This window comes from Macaca mulatta, chromosome 3 (genome assembly GCF_049350105.2).
Source record: "Macaca mulatta isolate MMU2019108-1 chromosome 3, T2T-MMU8v2.0, whole genome shotgun sequence".
In the NCBI taxonomy this organism is placed as follows: Eukaryota; Metazoa; Chordata; class Mammalia; order Primates; family Cercopithecidae; genus Macaca; species Macaca mulatta.
The window spans coordinates 89,944,057-89,963,708 of record NC_133408.1 but is presented as its reverse complement, the minus strand read 5'-3'; the positions used below and the strand labels follow the sequence as shown (position 1 = coordinate 89,963,708).

The 19,652-nt window shown below is 38.9% G+C and overlaps 2 protein-coding genes across 3 annotated transcripts in view; both read right to left on the bottom strand.

The window, feature by feature from the left end:
* Positions 1–19,652, bottom strand: part of AMPH (amphiphysin) — a 246,900-nt gene that overhangs the window by 40,956 nt on the left and 186,292 nt on the right. For both annotated transcript variants that reach the window (XM_001100126.5, XM_001100038.5), the window contains exons 12-15: positions 10,748–10,864; positions 6,974–6,997; positions 4,930–4,953; positions 2,032–2,064 (exon numbers count right to left, since the gene is read on the bottom strand). In XM_001100126.5, coding sequence (XP_001100126.3) covers positions 2,032–2,064; positions 4,930–4,953; positions 6,974–6,997; positions 10,748–10,864 — 198 coding nt within the window. The remainder of the gene's footprint in view (positions 1–2,031; positions 2,065–4,929; positions 4,954–6,973; positions 6,998–10,747; positions 10,865–19,652) is intronic.
* Positions 2,721–4,876, bottom strand: LOC144339864 (uncharacterized). Its single transcript, XM_077996918.1, has one exon. It carries the CDS (start codon positions 4,614–4,616, stop codon positions 2,889–2,891), a length of 1,728 nt encoding a protein of 575 aa, XP_077853044.1. The 5' UTR covers positions 4,617–4,876; the 3' UTR covers positions 2,721–2,888.

Sequence of the window (19,652 nt, the reverse complement as noted above, 5' to 3'; positions counted from 1 at the left end):
TCAAGACTCAAAATTACAATTTCTTGAAGGCAACACTAGGTGGTAGGATTGAGTGGAGTGATGGCTTTAAAATTCTAAGGGAAAATGATTTACAGCTTCAAATATAATACCCAAACTAGCAGTCCATTATATTAATATATACGTAGGACATGTTCAGATGGGTAAGGTCACAAATATTCACCTTCCGTGTACACTTTTTTCAGAAAGCTACTGGAGGTTGTGCTCCACCCAAGTGAATGATTAAACCACAAATGAGGAAACTTGCATCAGAAAACAGTGGAAGGACAGGAGAGAGAGGTGAAGGTAGCTCCCATGATCAACAGGATGGAAGAGCCAGAGAACAGCTCTGCAGCAAGTCACAGGCATAGGGTACCAGGTTCAGACCAGAGCAGCCCAGGAGGACAGATAGGCAATTTCTTCAAGAAGATGAAACTGATCGAATGTCTAATGTTTTCAGCAGAATAGGAGATTTATATAACTACAGAGTATGGGGTTGAATATGCGATAAGTACCTAGAAAACTAAGTGGATCAACCAACAGGCAAATAAATAAGACCCACAATTATAACCACAAAGGAAAACAAAAAAATTGGCATGAAACAAAATGTGAACTTCATGACTTGGCTACTAATAGCATTTTCATCACTGTTCCATTACCACAGATTGCCTGGATGGCTCTGATGGAACTCTATCAGAGGAAGGGCAGGAAGCAGAAGAGGGGGCGAATTGGGTGGGTAGGAGGTGGAAAATACTTTAAGTCTTCGCCTTCCAGAGGGATGAGTCAATAGATAATACTTTAGAAATCAAAAAGCAGCATAATAAGAAACCCATGCACACATATAGGGCGGAAACAGAATTTGTTGAAGGAAGTGAAACTATTCACCTCTAAGAAAAGGAAATGAAGGGAGTGTATGATGGTCTGAAGTTTTAAAATAAAAGCCCTTATAAAAGTTGTTACTTTTAAAATTATGTGCATTCATAACTCTGATAGAAATACAAACCTGAAAAGAATGAGAAATTTATGACAATGCCTATGATAACCTTTCAAAAGAATTATCTGAAGATGGAAGAGATGCATTAACATCTCTCTTTGTGTTTGTGTGTATCTGTATTTGGATGTAGGAATATCAGTGAGTTTTTATCTTTTTATAGGTAACATGGAAAAATAATGAAACCTTTAAATAGCGAATTCTATTTATGAATATATTGTGAATATGTATTTAGAGAATTCTAAGTGCTAAATTATTAGAAACTGTTCACGTCTGACATTCTGAGACAAAGCAGGCATCACAGACGAGCCTGTTTGAGGTCTCCGTTGAAGAGGTTGTCCGAACTGATCCAGGAGCCTGAGAGCCATGTGGCCAGCCTTTTACATATGTTACACCTGCCTACCTGTTGGGACATACACATACACTGTCCTAATGGGACAATTCATCTTGTGGTTTCTCTTTCACAGACTCCCAAGGAAAATACTGCCTTATTGGACACAACCAGCATATGGTTTCTGAGCTTCCAACAGATCCTTCCTGGAGAACTGCTGAAGAGGCAAGGCTCTGTGCAGTGGGGTTCCTATAGAAATCTCTAGAAGGAAGCTCCTAAAACCCTCTCACATTTTCTAAAGATCCATCTCATTAGTTCAAAACAATCCTAGCTCTTCTTTAGAACAGCTGAATCCAGTGGATCTCTCAGATCAGAACAACTTCTCATTTCTAGTAGAGGAATCGGTAGAAGGTAGAAGCCCATGGTATAGCTAATCATATTAATAAAAGCTAACCTAAAGTCAGGGAGAACTTAGTGTGTGCTAGCCTGCTGGGCTAAACACTCTGTTGCATATCTCATTTAATCTTCACAATAATCATACATTGTTGCTACTATTCTGTTTCCATTACTCAGTTTGTAAGTAGTGGGGTCCAATTTTGTGCTGACATTCTTAATCATTATGCTGTATTAGTGGCACAGAGAACCAAACCACATTGAAAAAAATGTGCATCATGCTCAGCAGATGGATCTTGTAACAAAATAGATTCCTTACCTGTGTGAATCCATTAAATGAACCACCAGAAGCCTAAACAGAAACGAAAATCAGATTGTGTTATTTTTTTCATTATCATTTTTGTAGGACCAGTAAATATCCATTAGACAAGTTGGAAAGTAAAGACTATCACAAGTTTTAAAATCATACAAAAGGTTGCTGTGCATGAAATAACTTAGGAAATGCAAAAGGCCACACTGCATGATTTTAAATAGGCTGACAAAAAAAGAAAGGTTAATTTTACAATGATTGCTGCTGCATTATTGCTTGGTGCCGACCCAAACCCACTTTCTCTATGAGAAGATGATTCCGGAAAAAGGCCATTAGGAGTTAAGGTGCTTGTTTTCAGGCCATTGATAGAATCTGGAAGAAGCTTTTCCAGTGTTTCTACAATGCATCATTTTGATGAACAGCAATTATGATATTTTACAGTTTCAGTGGGCCTGGGTTGAAACATTTCATGTGTTCTTATTGGAGCAGAACCATTTTAGGAACAGTAAATTAGTCTGTGCTGCTCTTGGTTTAGCACATTTTTAGTTCTTGAATAGTAAAAGTGAAAGTAGAGAGAATCAACTCAGAAAATGAAATGGTAACATAGATTCTCATTAATTCCCAACACAATCATTCTGCTTTGTGTGTGTATGTGCCTATGTTGTTGGGTTTTTTGTTGTTGTTGATGCTGCTGCCTTTTTTTTTTTTTTTTTTTTTTTTTTGGTCAACCTATTTGTGTTCGGTTTGCACAGATTTCAAGAAGTACATGACAATCTGTTAGAGAGATTAGGCCTCCTAGAAGATAGTGATGGATAATGAAGTAGGTGAGAGACATGAGGAAAAACAGAACCTACAGAAGTTTTTGGCTAGTCTATGCTACAGACCAGGGTAAGTACCTCGTCTTTGTCAGCCTCTATTTCTTGGTACAACAATCCATATCTCTGGTTAGCAATTTCATCTTCAGATAAATCTGAGTTGTTGATGTCCTGGTCTCGGGAACTAGCAGAACTCTCAGTGCTAGCATTCCGGGAGGTCCCCAAAATCAATGGTCTTGCTATCTCCTGGCTTTGTTCCCAGCAGCTAGCAATGGCTTGTTTCCTACATACACCTGCTAGTAAGTCCACCTCCAGTTCTTCCTTGTGCTCAACTACATCTAAATGTGTCCAGCTATTATCTAAGCCTTCTGTATCTCTGATAGGCCCATGGTTAATAGAATCCAGACAATTGGCAAATCCACTTGCTTGGCCATCTGGTATACCAGAGAATCCTGTTATATCCAAATTATTCAATGCTGAATCCAAGCTTGGCTGCCAGATTTGACCTGGATCTGTTCCCCAAGAGTCTATCTCTGCAATTCTTGGCAAGTTAACAGTATGACTACAGTTCTCAGTTACTGTTCTTTCAGACCCTTCTATTAGTGAACTTTCTGCCTTACATGAACATAAATCTCTTCTGTTTGCATCCCTTCCCAGAGAATAATTAAGGTCAGTCCTAGACTGAGCTTCTACTTCAAGTTTTATTGATAAAACAGCCTGATTTTTATCACTGTCACCTACAAGAGCATTTAACACAGTCTCACACTGAGTTTCTTCAGCATCTGTACTGTCTTGTGCTGGGTAATATATCATATCATGGTTGGGAGTGTCTATTGCATTTTTCTTTATGTCTTCTCTAGTGAAATCCCATCCCTCAGGGCTGCCATCTTTAATCTTAGATACAGAGTAGGTCTGGAGAGATGGATTCAAGATATCTGGGTGATTGGCAGGTTTGGCTCCAAAGCCGCCTATCATCTCACAATTTTTGATTACCTTTTGAATTCCATCATGTAGACCTTGGTCTCTGTCACTAAGTTCTTTTGCCATATCTCCTCTTTCCATGTCCTTTTCTAATAGGTCAGTTTTCTCAAAATAATTTTCATTGGTGTTTATACTTTCCTTATACCCTGCTCTTACATCTTTTCTAGTTTCCACTTCATTAATTTTTAAGGTCTTATGTGCTTCCTTTCCTATGGTATTAAGATCTACCACTCTGTTTCCTGTCCTTTCACATGCTTTCTCTTCAAATTCCTCTGTACCTTCTAGTGTCTTGATATCAATAGCTCCAGTGTCTACCTTTTGACATGTCTCCACACCTGCCCACAGAGAATCTTCTATCTTCTGTTTCTCTTCCTCTTCATCTGACTTCTTCACATCTTCATGACTTTCTTTGAACAGGCCAGCTGTGTCCACGGCTGGCATGTCTGAGTCAAGTGGGTCATACGGCTGCTCCATCTCCACACAAGGAGCAAAGGTAACTCCAGCCTCAGGCGCAGGCTTTGGGGGCAGTTGTTCATTTCCACCTGGAAGGGCTGGCCCCGGGGCATGCTCACCCTGTTCAGCTACAGTGGGCCAGTCAGCAGACGAAAGCAGCCTGGTGGATAATCTTATGTCTTGCTCTGCTTCGGAGAGACATGCAGAGTCTTCTCCAAACCCGCCTGAGGTAATTTCCTGGCTGACCCTGTCTGTACTAGCGTCAGGGCCCCAAGTAAATGCACCTATATCATTTTGAGATCTTTGAATTTCTTCGGCCAACCCACTGTCTGGAGTTTCCTCCATGATCACGTTACACAAGGAAAGACTTTCTGAAGAGTCAGTCTTTAAAGTATGCAGAAGAGCAAAGGAAAAAACAAAAACAAAAACAAAAACAAAAGATGAAACAGATCATGGCAAGATTTGATGAGAAACACAAAGCTCTTCAGGCAGGTAGCACCAGTAAAACCAAATTGGAAAGTGATTACATTCATTGGCTTAAGGTTTAAATCTATGACTAGCAATGACATGGGGAAACAGTTCACTCTAGAAAATATGCTATGTATGTAATGCATATCAAATACCAAAAAAATCCAGAATGTTCTGGATATTTACCTACCGGCTGTACCAAATCAGCGCTTGTCTGTATAGGTAAAGAAAATAGTAACAATAAGGCAAGAGAAGAAAATTCACTAACACACTAACACTAATCCTATGGTGTCTAGAGTCAACATTCTGCTGAAGGCTATAGCTTTTACTGGCTTAGGAACAAACTTTACAACTTGTTTTGTGATGGGAATGATTTTTGTTCCAAAATTGTTTAAGACCACTGTAGAAAAGGTACAACTAAAACCCAAAGAAAGCCTCTGTCATTTTGTAGCATCAACAAGGATGTTTTATGGCCAGTACATGACTTCTGCTTTAGCAGACTCTGAAATGTAAAGTTTCAAACACATAAGCAAGTTTGAGAACATCGGAATAAGATCAAGCACTCGAGGTCAAGAAATTACACAGTAGCACACACTCTGACACAGTATCAGAAGAAAATATTCCCCAAACTCATCCTATACTTGGCTCTGTCTTTGAGGTGGATGTTTAGATGGAGAATGGTCTGATATTAACCAGTCTGACTGCCTGGAGAGTTCTCTTGATGTCATTCCTCCAAATTAGCAGCCATTTTCTCCACATAACAAAAAAATCTTGCAAAGTTGAGACGATTAATAGCTGTGAGCAATTATGTTCAGAAAGCTGTTGTTTTGCATTCTTGTTATTGGTACCATTCCTAGCAAGTTTGTCCTCTGAAATGTTCAATAGCTGTTTCTAGATGATACCTTCACCCTCTCCATACCCTCCCAGCTAGGGAAGGAAAATGTGTTACAGTTCCACTAAAGATACAAATATTGGAATAACAAAAAAAAAAGCTTTGTCTTTTTAATCTCCAAGAAAATTAACACAGAGTTGAAGTTAGAATTCAAATGACTTGAGCATCAATCCATGCATGCCTTTTTGTGAATATATGAGTAAAACTTTTCACTAGAAAAGATATAACTTAGTCATTGGTAGTTTCAATCGACATTTTTAATCTCTCTTCTTGAGCACCTTCCTTGATGATCCAAGGATCTTAAAGACTGCAGTATAAGCCCTGCAACTGCAGAAAGAAGGGACAGACATCTTTTTGTTTTGAAGGGAGAAAGAAAGTGGCAAAGTCAATCCAGAAGTGGCATTGCCCAGGAATAGCTAGATCTAGATCTATTAAACTTTCCATTTTTTGCCTCACTATAAAAGAAGAAAACATACAACTTAAGTTGGGTTCTTAAGACCACATCACCAGGGCTTTTCTAAAACAAAGACTCTGCTGCAAGGGATATGAGGCTGTAGAGGTGTGTGACCAGTCACCTAATTTCACAGCACCAATGAGACCACCACAAAGCTCTGTTTGTGACACTTTCCCAAGTCTAAATTATGGAGTAGTTATCCTTACACGTCAGATTAGCTGAATAAACATCAATAATAATATCTACCTTTTATTGACACATACCAGACACCAGGCTACATACTCTACAATTATCTTATTTAAACCTCACACAACCTTCTGAGGTAGGCATTGTTACCCTTATTTTATAAATGAGAAAAAATGATGCTTAGAGAGTTTTAGAAATTGCCCAAAGTCTCAAGGTTATAAGTAGAAGAGTTTGGACTAAAATCCAGGGCCATCTGGCTGTAAAGCTCAAGTTCTTATTAACTCAAGCTTCATTAAATATAATAATTTTTAAAAAATGATTCCATGTGCCAAGTAGCCCATCTCTTCCATTTTCTCATTCACACTTTCCTTGTCTTCTATTTAAGTGTGTGTGTCCTTCACTACAATAGCTCCTTTTGCCATCAACCACCACAGAAAGAAACAAAGGGCCAATTTATTGACCATTATTCAAATTATTGACCATTATTCATCCAGGAATCTGGTCCACTGTACTCTTCCTTCACCATCATCTTCAGGTTCTCATAATGCTCAAGACTTTCAGTGGCCTAATGACCACCCTAGGGGTCTACATCATCATTAAATTGTATGAGTCTTCTTTCTGTTGCAAATGAAATAAAATATAACAAGGTTTCCAAATTTCTGGGGATCAAGATACATGAAAACAGAGTTATTAGTGGCTTACCGTCCATAGGTCCCAGGGCAATGTCTGAAAGCAAATAAACAAAAATATTGTTAGTTATACAAATCTAAAATGTAAAAAAAAGCTGACGTGACAAAAGTTCTTGAAATTATAAGCATTTTTTAAGCATTTCATACGGCACTGTTCAATAGAACTTTTTTTGGTGATGGAAATGATCCATATCTGTACTTATCCAGTACGGTAGCCCTGGTCACATGTGGCTATTGAGCACTTGAAATGTGCTAGGGTAACAAAAGCACATTTTAAATTTTACATAATTTTATTATACTTAATATAAGCTTAAATGGCATTTAGCTTTGGATAGCACAGGTCTAATCAATCTCACCTTTCACTATGTGAGTAGAAAACTATATTTGAAACATGAATGAGGTTACTTTAACACACACACATACACACACATACCTCATTAAAATGAAGTAAACGAGGTGTCCAAATTTTAGAGCTTATCACATCTTTGAGGAAATGCAGGCGCTAATCACTGCTAATGCTATTTCCTTCTCATCTCATTTGAGAGGATATAGGATGACCAGTTTGATGGTAAATGAGCCCCAGAAAAATAGTTCTTCAATATGTTAAATTAGATGATAACACACTGCTCAATGAATTGGTAATCATACAAATTGGCAGAGCACCCCCTAAGACATGAATGAATTACACTTACTACTGCTATTTTATTTATAAAGCTTATGAATCCTGGGGAGTGAGGCCAGATGGTTCAAATGACTTCCACTATGGCTGAGGGGAGTAGGGGAGACTTCTCTTTATTTCCTTTATGATTGAGAATTGCTGCTAAAGCCACATCGTGTTATGCCCATGTCTTTGTCATTAGAATGGATCCATGTTTGTGTACTTATTTTGAATCACTAAATGTGAACAGCAAACTAGAGAGCCTGGCATTCCCACCTTAAAAATACGATGGTTTCCAGTAGAGATTGCAGAGGCCTCATTTGGGTTCTGTATTATAGAAAGCGGGCCCTGAGTTCTAACTGACACCCACCCACCTGGTTCGGACCCATTCTAACCGCTCTGCACTGCCCGCCTTGCATCTATCTCCATGCAGCCTGCCTGGTCTCTTGCTTAGCATCTTCTTGTAGGACGACTAAGACAGGAGAGAACAGCTCCATGGAAAGCCACAATTTTCTGTACATGGATCTAATATATGTTTTCTGATTATCTAGATGATTTGCATTTCATTGCTTCACAGCCCCTTAAGAATCAAAGATCATAAAAGCTAGTACATGTCTCTGCATTATGCACACATCACCAGTATTTTCTTTAAAAGGAAGGCAGGAAATGTGAAATGTCATGTTTATCAATCCTCAGGATCATGAAAGGATGCGTTAGTGTGCACAGATACTGCAGAGATCACAAGATGAGGTGTTCTGCTAGCAGCAAGAACATCACTTGAAAACATGGGGTCAGGTGATGAGTAAAGGAGGTCATTTTGAGTGAAGAGGAAAGAAACCAGGCAGACCTAACAGTGCTGTGCTTTTTTTGTCATTCAGTCAAGACTTTTGTTCTTAGCAAGAGAGGAGAGGTATGATCAAAGCTGAATTGTAGGACAACGATAGTGTAGTGACTCAGTTATGGCCACCAGGAGGCTAGAGGGTTTTATTACCTGGCCATGACGAAGAGCACAGGGACACACACAGCTTGCCCTCACTGCGGTGATATATGTCCTTCAGAACTAAGATTTTGAAGATTAAACCAGGTCATTTTTGTTTAATTTTGAAGAATCTCTTAGTCATGAGGCCACACACAGTTTCATGATTTATGGATTAATGTAACCATGAATTAACATGAAAGAGGTTTCTCTCCTGATTCAAACTTGTAGACAGAAATGCTACGAAATCTTACCCACTAATCATTCTAGCATCCACTGCAGAAACTTTGCTTCTGCCACAAAAGAAGTGAAGCATGGGCCAGGCATGGTGACTCATGCCTGTAATCCCAGCACTTTGGGAGGCCAAGGCAGGTGGACCACGAGGTCAGGAGATCGAGACCATCTTGGCAAACATGGTGAAACCCCATCTCTACTAAAAATACAAAAAATTAGCCAGGTGTGGCGGTGGACACCTGCAGTCCCAGCAACTCAGGAGGCTGAGGCAGGAGAATGACGTGAACCCAAGAGGCAAAGCTTCCAGTGAGCCAAGATCGCACCGCTGCACTCCAGCCTGGGTGACAGAGTAAGACTCTGCCTCAAAAAAAAAAAACAAAAAAAACAAAAAAAACAAAAAAACATGGAGCGTAAGGCAGAGAAAATCCCGTGAATTCTGAAGGCTGTCTATACAATGAGAGAGCTCTGAGAAGGAAGTATATTCGATTATATGTATATTCACTTTGTACTTTTCTTGGTCACCAAGGTGGAATCCTCAAACTTGCTGACAATACTTCTCAAAATATTGTTTTAGAGAACATTCCAATGAATATTAAGACAAGTATGGTTAACATAAATTTCTGTGGTCAAACATATTTGGGAAACTCTAAGTTAAACAAACATAAACAGTTTTTTTAATTGCAGAACTTCTCAGTCTTTAGTATTCTCAGTCTTTAATATTCATAATGCACATCATGAATCTTCTAGAAGAGAGTTAATACAGGAGGCTTCCTGGAACATTCACCTAAGAGACCCATTTATTTTTTGCAAAGCATCTTTAAGGCTAGTGTCTAGACTATTAATTTCCTACTTTATTAACACCTTAGACATTTATTGTTCATATTTTACAACAGGAAGGCCTTTAGAAGTCCAATCACATTCTAGAATAAAGCATGGAATAGACATGATCCTTATTTATTGGGGTTCATATTGAGCTATTTATTCCCTAGTAGTTTACTGTGATATACCAAGAAGGCTTCAAGACCAGGGAATCAAGCTAGGTCTCAATTCCTAGGGTGAATGTTACAATACTCTTTCACTAATTCATTTGAAGCATACTCTAGCAACTTTGGTTTTGCCTAAATTCAAATGTGGGGCTCCAACCATATGCAAAGTACTCATATAAACAGTTTCTGTTTCATCAAATTTTGAGTTAACTTCCTTCTATTAGCATAGAGAGCTGTAAACTAACTATATTTCAGAGGACCTACCCACAGGTCATTACGGCATCTACCACCAGTATCCTCTGACAGAAAATGTAACGACAGTAACTATCAGAAAGGAAGAAATGTGGAGAGGGAGGGAGTGGTGAGCAAAAAGGCTTGGGGAAGCAAGGCAACTCTCCATCAAACCATAATCATGATCACAGGAAGGGAGCTTCTTCAATGTGGAGGATGAACACAGCATCATCAAGTTCAGAACTATCAACACTGAAAACGGCTTCTGCTGGGCCATGCTCTCATGGTCATTGCAAACACACCTTAACTTGCAAAGTATGAGGAAGGGAAGTAGAGAAAACAGCAAGAAGAGTAAACCCAAAGCCAAAAGAAAGAGCTTCATCCAGGGAAGCCATAAAATGTATCCTGTAAACCTGAACAGTTCTGAGTGCAAAGTGGACACTGGTAACAATTACTCTGGGAGAGAAAACAGGAATGTATGGTTATGCCAGCTCTATGGGTAGAGAAAGCTGATGGCATGGGAGGCTTAGAATAACTAATATCGATAAGGTCCCCTTTCTACCCCTCTTTCCTATTAGGAAATATCTGTCGACCAAAATTAAAAATAGATAGTAGTCATGAAAGGTATAGGGATCATTGTTTACCACACTGAATTATTGAGGTTTACGAAATATCTCCAAATATCCAAAAAGCACCTGATACCTGAGACATGGGTGAGTGGGTCACTCCAGCAGAACCTGCAGGTGTCACCTCGGGCTTGAAAGGATCGAAGTCCAGATCCAGCAAAGTCTCCTCTTTCTTCACCTCAGGGACTTCGTTCTGTTAAAACAAACAACAAAACAAAACAAAACATGTATTAGCTTGAATCTGATAAGACCATGATATAGCCCATGTATACTCTCTCTAATATTATTATTGGGTATCCCCAAAACACACTTTTATAAGCATGGTGGCTCACCAATATGTGCCCAGTCACTCAGCTAAACACAGTGAGAAGGAAATAACTACCTCTGGCCAAGTATAACCTAAGTTGCTCTGGAATGTGTTCCAGGCTCTAGCTCTTGTCCTTTGTCTAGTTCCAAGTCCAGTCAACAAAGAGAATGTTCCAAAGATGCATCCTAATGTACTAAGATGCAAGGAGTCTCTTCTGTCAGCTCAGAGAACTCAGATCAAGAAATTACAGATGACCCAATCGATAAAATGGGTCAAGATCTGGACTTACTACAGCAATACTGCTGATGTTATTCTGGGAAGCTAAAATTTTAAAAGGAAGGTGCCATTGTGTACTGCTGACCACATCCCAACTGCCTCATTCCCTCATTGGCACCCTATCCCTTGATTTGGTTATCATTTGATCCAGTCTTCATCCATAGTATTGTTAGTTTCAGTTGTGTATGTGTATGAGTGAGGGTGAACGGGAGGGAGAGAGGAGACAGCCATGCCTCCCAACATTTGCTGCAAAATGAGCTCCCATTAATAATATTTTTGAATTAGAAAGAAGGTAAGCCAAATAAGACATAGGACAAAAGTCCTGCTCGGATAATAAAAAAAAATCTGTAATACTAAACATTATCATTTGTTCATTTATTTCTGGTATCATAACACATGAAAACCATGTGGGCTTGAAATCGGCATAACCCAGGCTCAAGTTACACAGTAAAGGGCCAGACTAAGACAAAGTCCCATAAAGTATAACACAGAAAAGGGGGTTGGTGTCAGTTTTCATACAATTTAAATTATATGTGTTTAGCATTCAATATAAAATTCTTTTTAAAAAAAACTCTGTTGCCTAGAAATTGAAATGTCAAATCAATGGGTAAAGTATTACATAAAAACAGATTTTTGGAGACTGATTTTTGAAGAACAGGAGTTATTTTAATTAATATTCATCACAGACATTAAAAACTGAGAAATGTATGAAAAGTGAGGGCCAGACAAGTGGCTCACGCCTGTAATCCCAGCACTTTGGGAGGCCAAGGTGGGCAGATCAGGAGGTCAAGAGATTGAGACCATCCTGGCTAACATGGTGAAACCCTGTCTCTAGTAAAAATGCAAAAAAAGAAAAGAAAAGAAAAAAGAAAAATTAGTTGGGCATGGTGGTGCATGCCCATAGTCCCAGCTACTTGGGAGGCTAAGGCAGGAGAATAGCTTGAACCTGGGAGGCGAATGTCGCAGTGAGCTGAGATCGCGCCACTGCACTCTAGTATGGGTGACGGACCGAGGCTCCATTCCCTCCCAAAAATAAAAAATAAATAAAGAACAGCGAAGTGGTATAACCTAAATACTTTCCTTAGCATATCCGTACTTATTGCAGAAGAAAGCTGCTAATATATCATGCTATTAGCCTTGTGTTTTCTATTTTGCAGCATAGTAACTCCCCATATATACTTTTAAAAAAATTTCACAAGGATAATGCCCTTCTGAGAGCTACACTTTCTTCACTAATTACAATCACAAAACTATCAACCGATTTCCTATTCAAAATCTGCATAAGCTTTGTTTTTCCCCAACTTTTATGTTGGTACAAATTATATTTTTAAAATTTAGTAAATGTATTCTACTTGAAATATGATAGGCACTGTTTGAAGAACTTTACACATATGGACATTAGCTCAAGTTAACAACACACTTTGGTGCAGTCTAATGTTGACAACACTTTATTGCCTTTAAAGCATTTATCTTGCCATCTTCTCCAAACTGCATTGTACTTGCCTTTTCAAATATAATCCTTACAAAAAATTGAGGGAGATATGGCAGCAATTCCCCATTTGGGAGAATGAATAGAATTGGCTGAATGGTAATCTGTTGTCATGGCCCCCAGCTGCCATGCAGCAGAGGTAAGACTGCAGCTGGTGCCTCTGACTCCAAGGCCTGCCAGGCTGCTGCTGATGCCTCAGACCCAAGTTTCTCAATTAGGAACCCCAAGAATCCGCAGAGGAATTCTCAAAGTTCTGCAAGTTCTCCATAAAATTTTAGGTCATGTGAATATATTCATTATTTCCCTTTAAGCCGAATGAATCCCCTTAAGGAAGCTCAAATGGGAATTTAGAGATGAAGGATGAAATGAGGCATCAGACTATAATGGGCTATGCTCAGACTTTGATTGAGATCAATCTGTGTCTATACCCCAATATTACCACTTGCTAGCTGTCTCTCCCTGGCCAATTAATTGAGCTTCTTTGAGCCTTGGTTTCTTCGTGAATAAAATGGGATTAATAAGACCTAATAGGATTACCATGAGTAATAAAGATGATAAATGTATATGTACATAATAGATAGGAAATACTCAAAATGGAAATGGAAGCTAATGTTATTATCATTAGCAACAATGCATACATGTGATTATGGTTTGGCTCTGTGTCCCCACCCAAATATCATCTCAAATTGTAATCCCCTTGTGTGAAGGGAGGGACCTGGTGGGAGGTGACTGGATCATGGGGGTAGTTTTCCCGATGTTGTTCTCACAATAGTGAGTGAGTTCTTGTGAGAGTTGATGGTTTTAAAGTGTGGCACTTCCCCCCTTGCTGTCTCTCTCCTGCCACCATTTAAGATGTGCCTTGCTTCCCTTTCACCTTCTGCCATGATTGAAAGTTTCCGGACGCCTCCCCAGTCATGCGGAACTGTGAGTCAATTAAACCTTTTTTCTTTGTAAATGACCCAGTCTCAGGTGATTCTTTATAGCAGTGTGAAAATGGACTAATACAACATGTGAATACATAAAATTACTGTCATCAAATATCCATAATGCCAATTTGACTGCCTTCAAAATATGTAGCTGGTTTTTTCAGACTCAACTTCTACTTAGCTTTGCCCTCTTAATCTTGAGAATTATCCCTTAAAGTACTCATGTCAAAGAATATTCTGGTAAAGCTACAAAAATAGCAAAAGGATTTTGCCTATTTACGTAGTATTCTTTTTTAAAAGGGCAAGAATGTACTCACAACTCTGTCACTACATGTTGAAACACAGTAAAGTATAATTTTCCTTAACAAGACAAATGAATCCTGTACACCTTCATCACAATTAGAGTACATATGGTATGGTCTCAACGTTCTTAGCTTTTTAGGAACTTGATCATAAGTACTGCTTTACCATCAGAAATCTACAAGGGGTGACTTGGAATGTGCTCCTAAGAAAGGAGACCAGCTGTGGAAACCACAGTAGTGAAAAATCTTCCAATAGGAAAATATTGCCAATTGTAATAATCTGTGCTATGTTTCATGAGGTGTCTTCTACTTGGGACATCTAAGTTTATTAGCAAGGTAGTGGACCTCTTCCAGCGCAGATGTGCAATTTGAGCATAATCTATATGCCTAGCCTTGCCAAAGCTTCTTGATAGATGGATTTTACTTCCCCATCCCTTATGTGGGGTTGACCATATGTCATGCTTTAGCTAATGGATATTAGTTAATGTAATGCAAACCAAGGCTGGAAATATGCTTTCATAGTTGGTTGGTTGGTTTGCATTCCTGCCATTCACCATGAAAAGTACAGCCTTGTGTAGCTGCTAGTCCGAAAAGAATGAGACACATGCAGCACATGTGGGCCAATCATAATATAATTTTCTAATCAGTGTTGAAGACAAATTCATAAAAAGAACCAGAGAAAAGAAGACATTTCACTGACAGAGGAACAACATGAAGGTAGCAGTAGATTTCTCACCAGAAATAATGAAGCAAAAAGACAGTGAGGAAAGTACTAAGAAAAAGAAACTGTCAACTTAGAATTATATGCCTCTTGATAATACTTTTTAAAATAAAAATTCAATGAAGATTTTCAGACAAACAAAATCAGAAAGAATACATCACCATTATATATACACTACAACTAATATGAAAGATATCTTTCAGGCAAGAGAAAACGATAACAGAAATATGCATCTACACAAAGGAAGAGAACCAGAAATACTAACTGCCTAGGTAACTATATATGAGTTTTTATTATTTAAATCTTTTAAAAAGATAATTGGCTGCTTATACAAAAATCATAACAAAGTAATGTGAAGTTTATAATGTAGATAAAATAAAATCCATGAAAAACAATTGCACAAAAACAGAAGTGGGGAAATGAGAGTATATTATTATTAGATTTTTATACTGTACCTTAAATGACTTTACATAATTGAAAGTTAGACTGTGATAAATTAAAATATATACTAAAACCCTAAAGTAACCACTAAAATGATAAAACAATGTATAGCTAATAAGCAAATAAAGAAAATTAAAGATAATAATAAAAATATTCAATTAATACAAAAGAAAGCAGAAAAAGAAGGTTAAATGAGCAGGGAGAAAATGGAAAACAAGTGATCAATATGCTAGAGTTAAACTTCATCGTATGAATAATAACCTTAAATGAAAATGGTCTAAATCATGCAATTAAAAGGCAGAGATTATCTAATTATACAGAAAAGCAAGACCCAACTAGATACTGTCCAGAAGAAACTAATTTGAAATATGTAGACACAAATAGGTTCAAAGTAAAAGGACATAAAGGATACACCATGCCAATCTAACCAAAAAAAAAGCTGTAATAATTACATTAACAATAAAAAAGTAGATTTCAAATCAAAGAATATTATCATGGATAAAGAGGATCATTGCCTAAACATTTATGCACTCAATTACACAGCTTCAACATAAAGCAAAAACCAAGAGAGCTGTAAAAAAAAAAAAATTAAAAAGCACACACACTTTTATAGGAAAGACTTCAATGTTCCCCTTTCAATAATTGAAAGAACAAATGGAGAGAAAATGAGCAATGGTATAAAAGATTTAGATAACACTATGACTAAATTTGACCTAATTTATACTTATAACATTCTGTCCAATAACAGCAGAATATAAATTCTTTTCAAGTGTACATGGAAATGTAACATGATAAGCAGTATTCTAAGACATTAAATAGGTCTCAACTAATTCTTTTTTAAAGGCCCTATCTGTGATTTTACTTCTAAAAACAAACAAACAAATGAACAAATAAACAAAATGGAACCTCTTTCTTGCATAGATACCAAATACAATGCTAAAAAGTTCCCAGTATAACTTTATTATAAAGACATACGCAGGGGTTCCAAGATGGCCGAATAGGAACAGTTCCAATCTACAGGTCCCAGCATGAGGATCACAGAAGACGGTTGATTTCTGCATTTCCAACTGAGGTACGAGGTTCATCTCACTGGTGCTTGTCGGACAGTGGGTGCAGCCAACAGAGCGTGAGCTGAAGCAGGGCGAGGCATCGCCTCATCTGGGAAGTGCAAGGGGTCAGGGAATTCCCTTTCCTAGCCAAGGGAAGCTGTGACAGATGGCACCTGGAAAATTAGGTCACTCCCAACCTAATACTGTGCTTTTCCAATGGTCTTAGCAAATGGCACAGCAGGAGATTATATCCCACGCCTGGCTCAGAGGGTCCCACGCCCACGGAGCCTCACTCATTGCTAGGACAGCAGTCTGAGATCAAACTGCAAGGTGGCAGTGAGCCTGGGGGAGGGGTACCCACCATTGCTGAGGCTTGAGTAGGTAAACAAAGTGGTTGGGTAGCTGGAACTGGGTGGAACCCAATGCAGCTCAAGGAGGCCTGCCTGCCTCTGTAGACTCCATCTCTGGGGTCAGGGCATAGCCAAACAAAAGGCAACAGAAATCTCTGCAGACTTAAATGTCCCTGTCTGACAGCTTTGAAGAGAGTAGTGGTTCTCTCAGCACAGAGTTTGAGATCTGAGAACAGACAGACTGCCTCCTCAAGTGGGTCTCTGACCCCTGAGTAGCCTAACTGGGAGGCACCCCACAGTAGGGGCAGACTGACACCTCACACGGCTGGGTACCCCTCTGAGACGAAGCTTCCAGAGGAACAATCAGGCAGCAACATTTGCTGTTCAGCAATATTTGCTGTTCTGCGGCCTCCACTGCTGATACCCAGGCAAACGGTCTGGAGTGGACCTCCAGCAAACTCCAACAGACCTGCAGCTGAGGGTCGTGACTGTTAGAAGGAAAACTAACAAACAGAAAGGACGTCCACACCAAAACTCCATCTGTGCATCACCATTACCAAAGACCAAAGGTAGATAAAATCACAAAGATGGGGAAAAAACAGAACAGAAAAGCTGAAAATTCTAAAAATCAGAGTGCCTCTCCCCCTCCAAAAGAACACAGCTCCTCACCAGCAATGGAACAAAGCTGGACGGAGAATGACTTTGACGGGTTGACAGAAGAAGTCGTCAGATGTTCAAACTTCTCCGAGCTAAAGGAGGAAGTTGGAACTCACAGCAAAAAAAGCTAAAAACCTTGAAAAAAGATGAAACGAATGGCTAACTCAAATAACCAGTGTAGAGAAGTCCTTAAATGACCTGATGGAGCTGAAAACTGTGGCATGAGAACTATGTGATGAATGCACAAGCTTCAGTAGCCAATTCGATCAAGTGGAAGAAAGGGTATCAGTGATTGAAGCTCAAGTGAATGAAATGAAGTGAGAAGAGAAGTTTAGAAAAAAGAGTAAAAAGAAATGAACAAAGCCTCCAAGAAATATGGGACTATGTGAAAAGACCAAATCTATGTCTGATTGGTGCACCTGAAAGTGACAGGGAGAATGGAACCAAGTTGGAAAACACTCTGCAGGATATTATCCAGGAGAACTTGCCCAACATAGCAAGGCAGGCAAACATTCAAATTCAGGAAACACAGAGAACACCACAAACATACTCCTCGAGAAGAGCAACTCCAAGACACATAGTTGTCAGATTCACCAAAGTTGAAATGAAGGAAAAAATGTTAAGGACAGCCAGAGAGAAAGGTTGGGTTACCCACAAAGGGAAGCCCATCAGACTAATAGCAGATCTCTCGGCAGAAACTCTCCAAGCCAGAAGAGAGTGGGTGACAATATTCAACATTCTTAAAGAAAAGAACTTTCAACCCAGAATTTCATATCCAGCCAAACTAAGCTTCATAAGTGAAGGAGAAATAAAATCCTCTACAGACAAGCAAATGCTGAGAGATTCTGTCACCACTAGGCTGCCCTACAAGAGCTCCTGAAGGAAGCACTAAACATGGAAAGGAGCAACTGGTACCAGCCACTGCAAAAACATGCCAAATTGTAATGACCATCAATGCTAGGAAGAAACTGCATCAACTAATGAGGAAAATGACCAGCTAACATCATAATGACAGGATCAAATTCACACATAACAATATTAACGTTAAATATAAATGGGCTGAATGCTCCAACTAAAAGACAGACTGGCAAATTGGATAAAGAGTCAAGACCCATCAGTATGCTGTATTCAGGAGACCCATCTCACATGCAGAGACACATATAGGCTCAAAATAAAGGGATGGAGGAAGATCTGCCAAGCAAATGAAAAACAAAAAACAGTAGGGGTTGCAATCCTAGTCTCTGATAAAACAGACTTTAAACCAACTAAGATCAAAAGAGACAAAGAAGGCCATTACATAATGGTAAAGGGATCAATTCAACAAGAAGAGCTAACTATCCTAAATATATATGCACCAAATCATGAGTGCCCAGATTCATAAAGCGAGTCCTTAGAGACCTACAAAGAAACTTAGACCCCCACACAATTATAATGGGAGACTTTAACACCCCACTGTCAACATTAGACAGATCAATGAGACAGAAAGTTAACAAGGATATCCAGGAATTGAACTCAGTTCTGCACCAAGCGGACCTAATAGACATCTACAGAACTCTCCACCCCAAATCAACAGAATATACGTTCTTCTCAGCACCACATCGCACTTATTCCAAAACTGACCAAATAGTTGGAAGTAAAAAACTCCTCAGCAAATGTAAAAGAACAGAAATTATAACAAACTGTCTCTCAGACCACAGCACAATCAAAGTAGAACTCAGGATTAAGAAACTCACTCAAAACCACTCAACTACATGGAATCTGAACAACCTGCTCCTGAATGACTACTGGGTACATAACAAAATGAAGGCAGAAATAAAGATGTTCTTTGAAAGCAATGAGAACAAAGACATGACATACCAGAATCTCCAGGACACATTTAAAGCAATGTGTAGAGGGAAATTTATAGCACTAAATGCCCACAGGAGAAAGCAGGAAAGATCTAAAATTGACACCCTAACATCACAATTAAAAGAACTAGAGAAGTTAGAGTGAACACATTCAAAAGCTAGCAGCAAGAAATAACTTAAGATCAGAGCAGAACTGAAAGAGATAGAGACACAAAAAACCGTTCAAAAAATCAGTGAATCCAGGAGCTGGTTTTTTGAAAAGAGCAACAAAATTGATAGACCACTAGCAAGACTAATAAAGAAGAAAACAGAGAAGAATCAAATAGATGCAATAAGAAATGATAAAGGGGATATCACCACCAATCCCACAGAAATACAAATCACCATCAGAGAACACTATAAACACCTCTATGCAAATAAACTAGAAAATCTAGAAGAAGTGAATAAATTCCTGGACACATACACCCTCCCAAGACTAAACCAGGAAGAAGTTGAACCCCTGAGTAGACCAATAACAGGCTCTGAAATTGAGGCAATAATTAATAGCCTACCAACCAAAAAAAGTCCAGGACCAGATGGATTCACAGCCGAATTCTACCAGAGGTACAAGGAGGAG

Bases quoted from the DNA above. Each gene is read 5' to 3' on its own strand.
- LOC144339864 (XM_077996918.1), bottom strand. From the start codon at position 4,616: ATGGAGGAAACTCCAGACAGTGGGTTGGCCGAAGAAATTCAAAGATCT.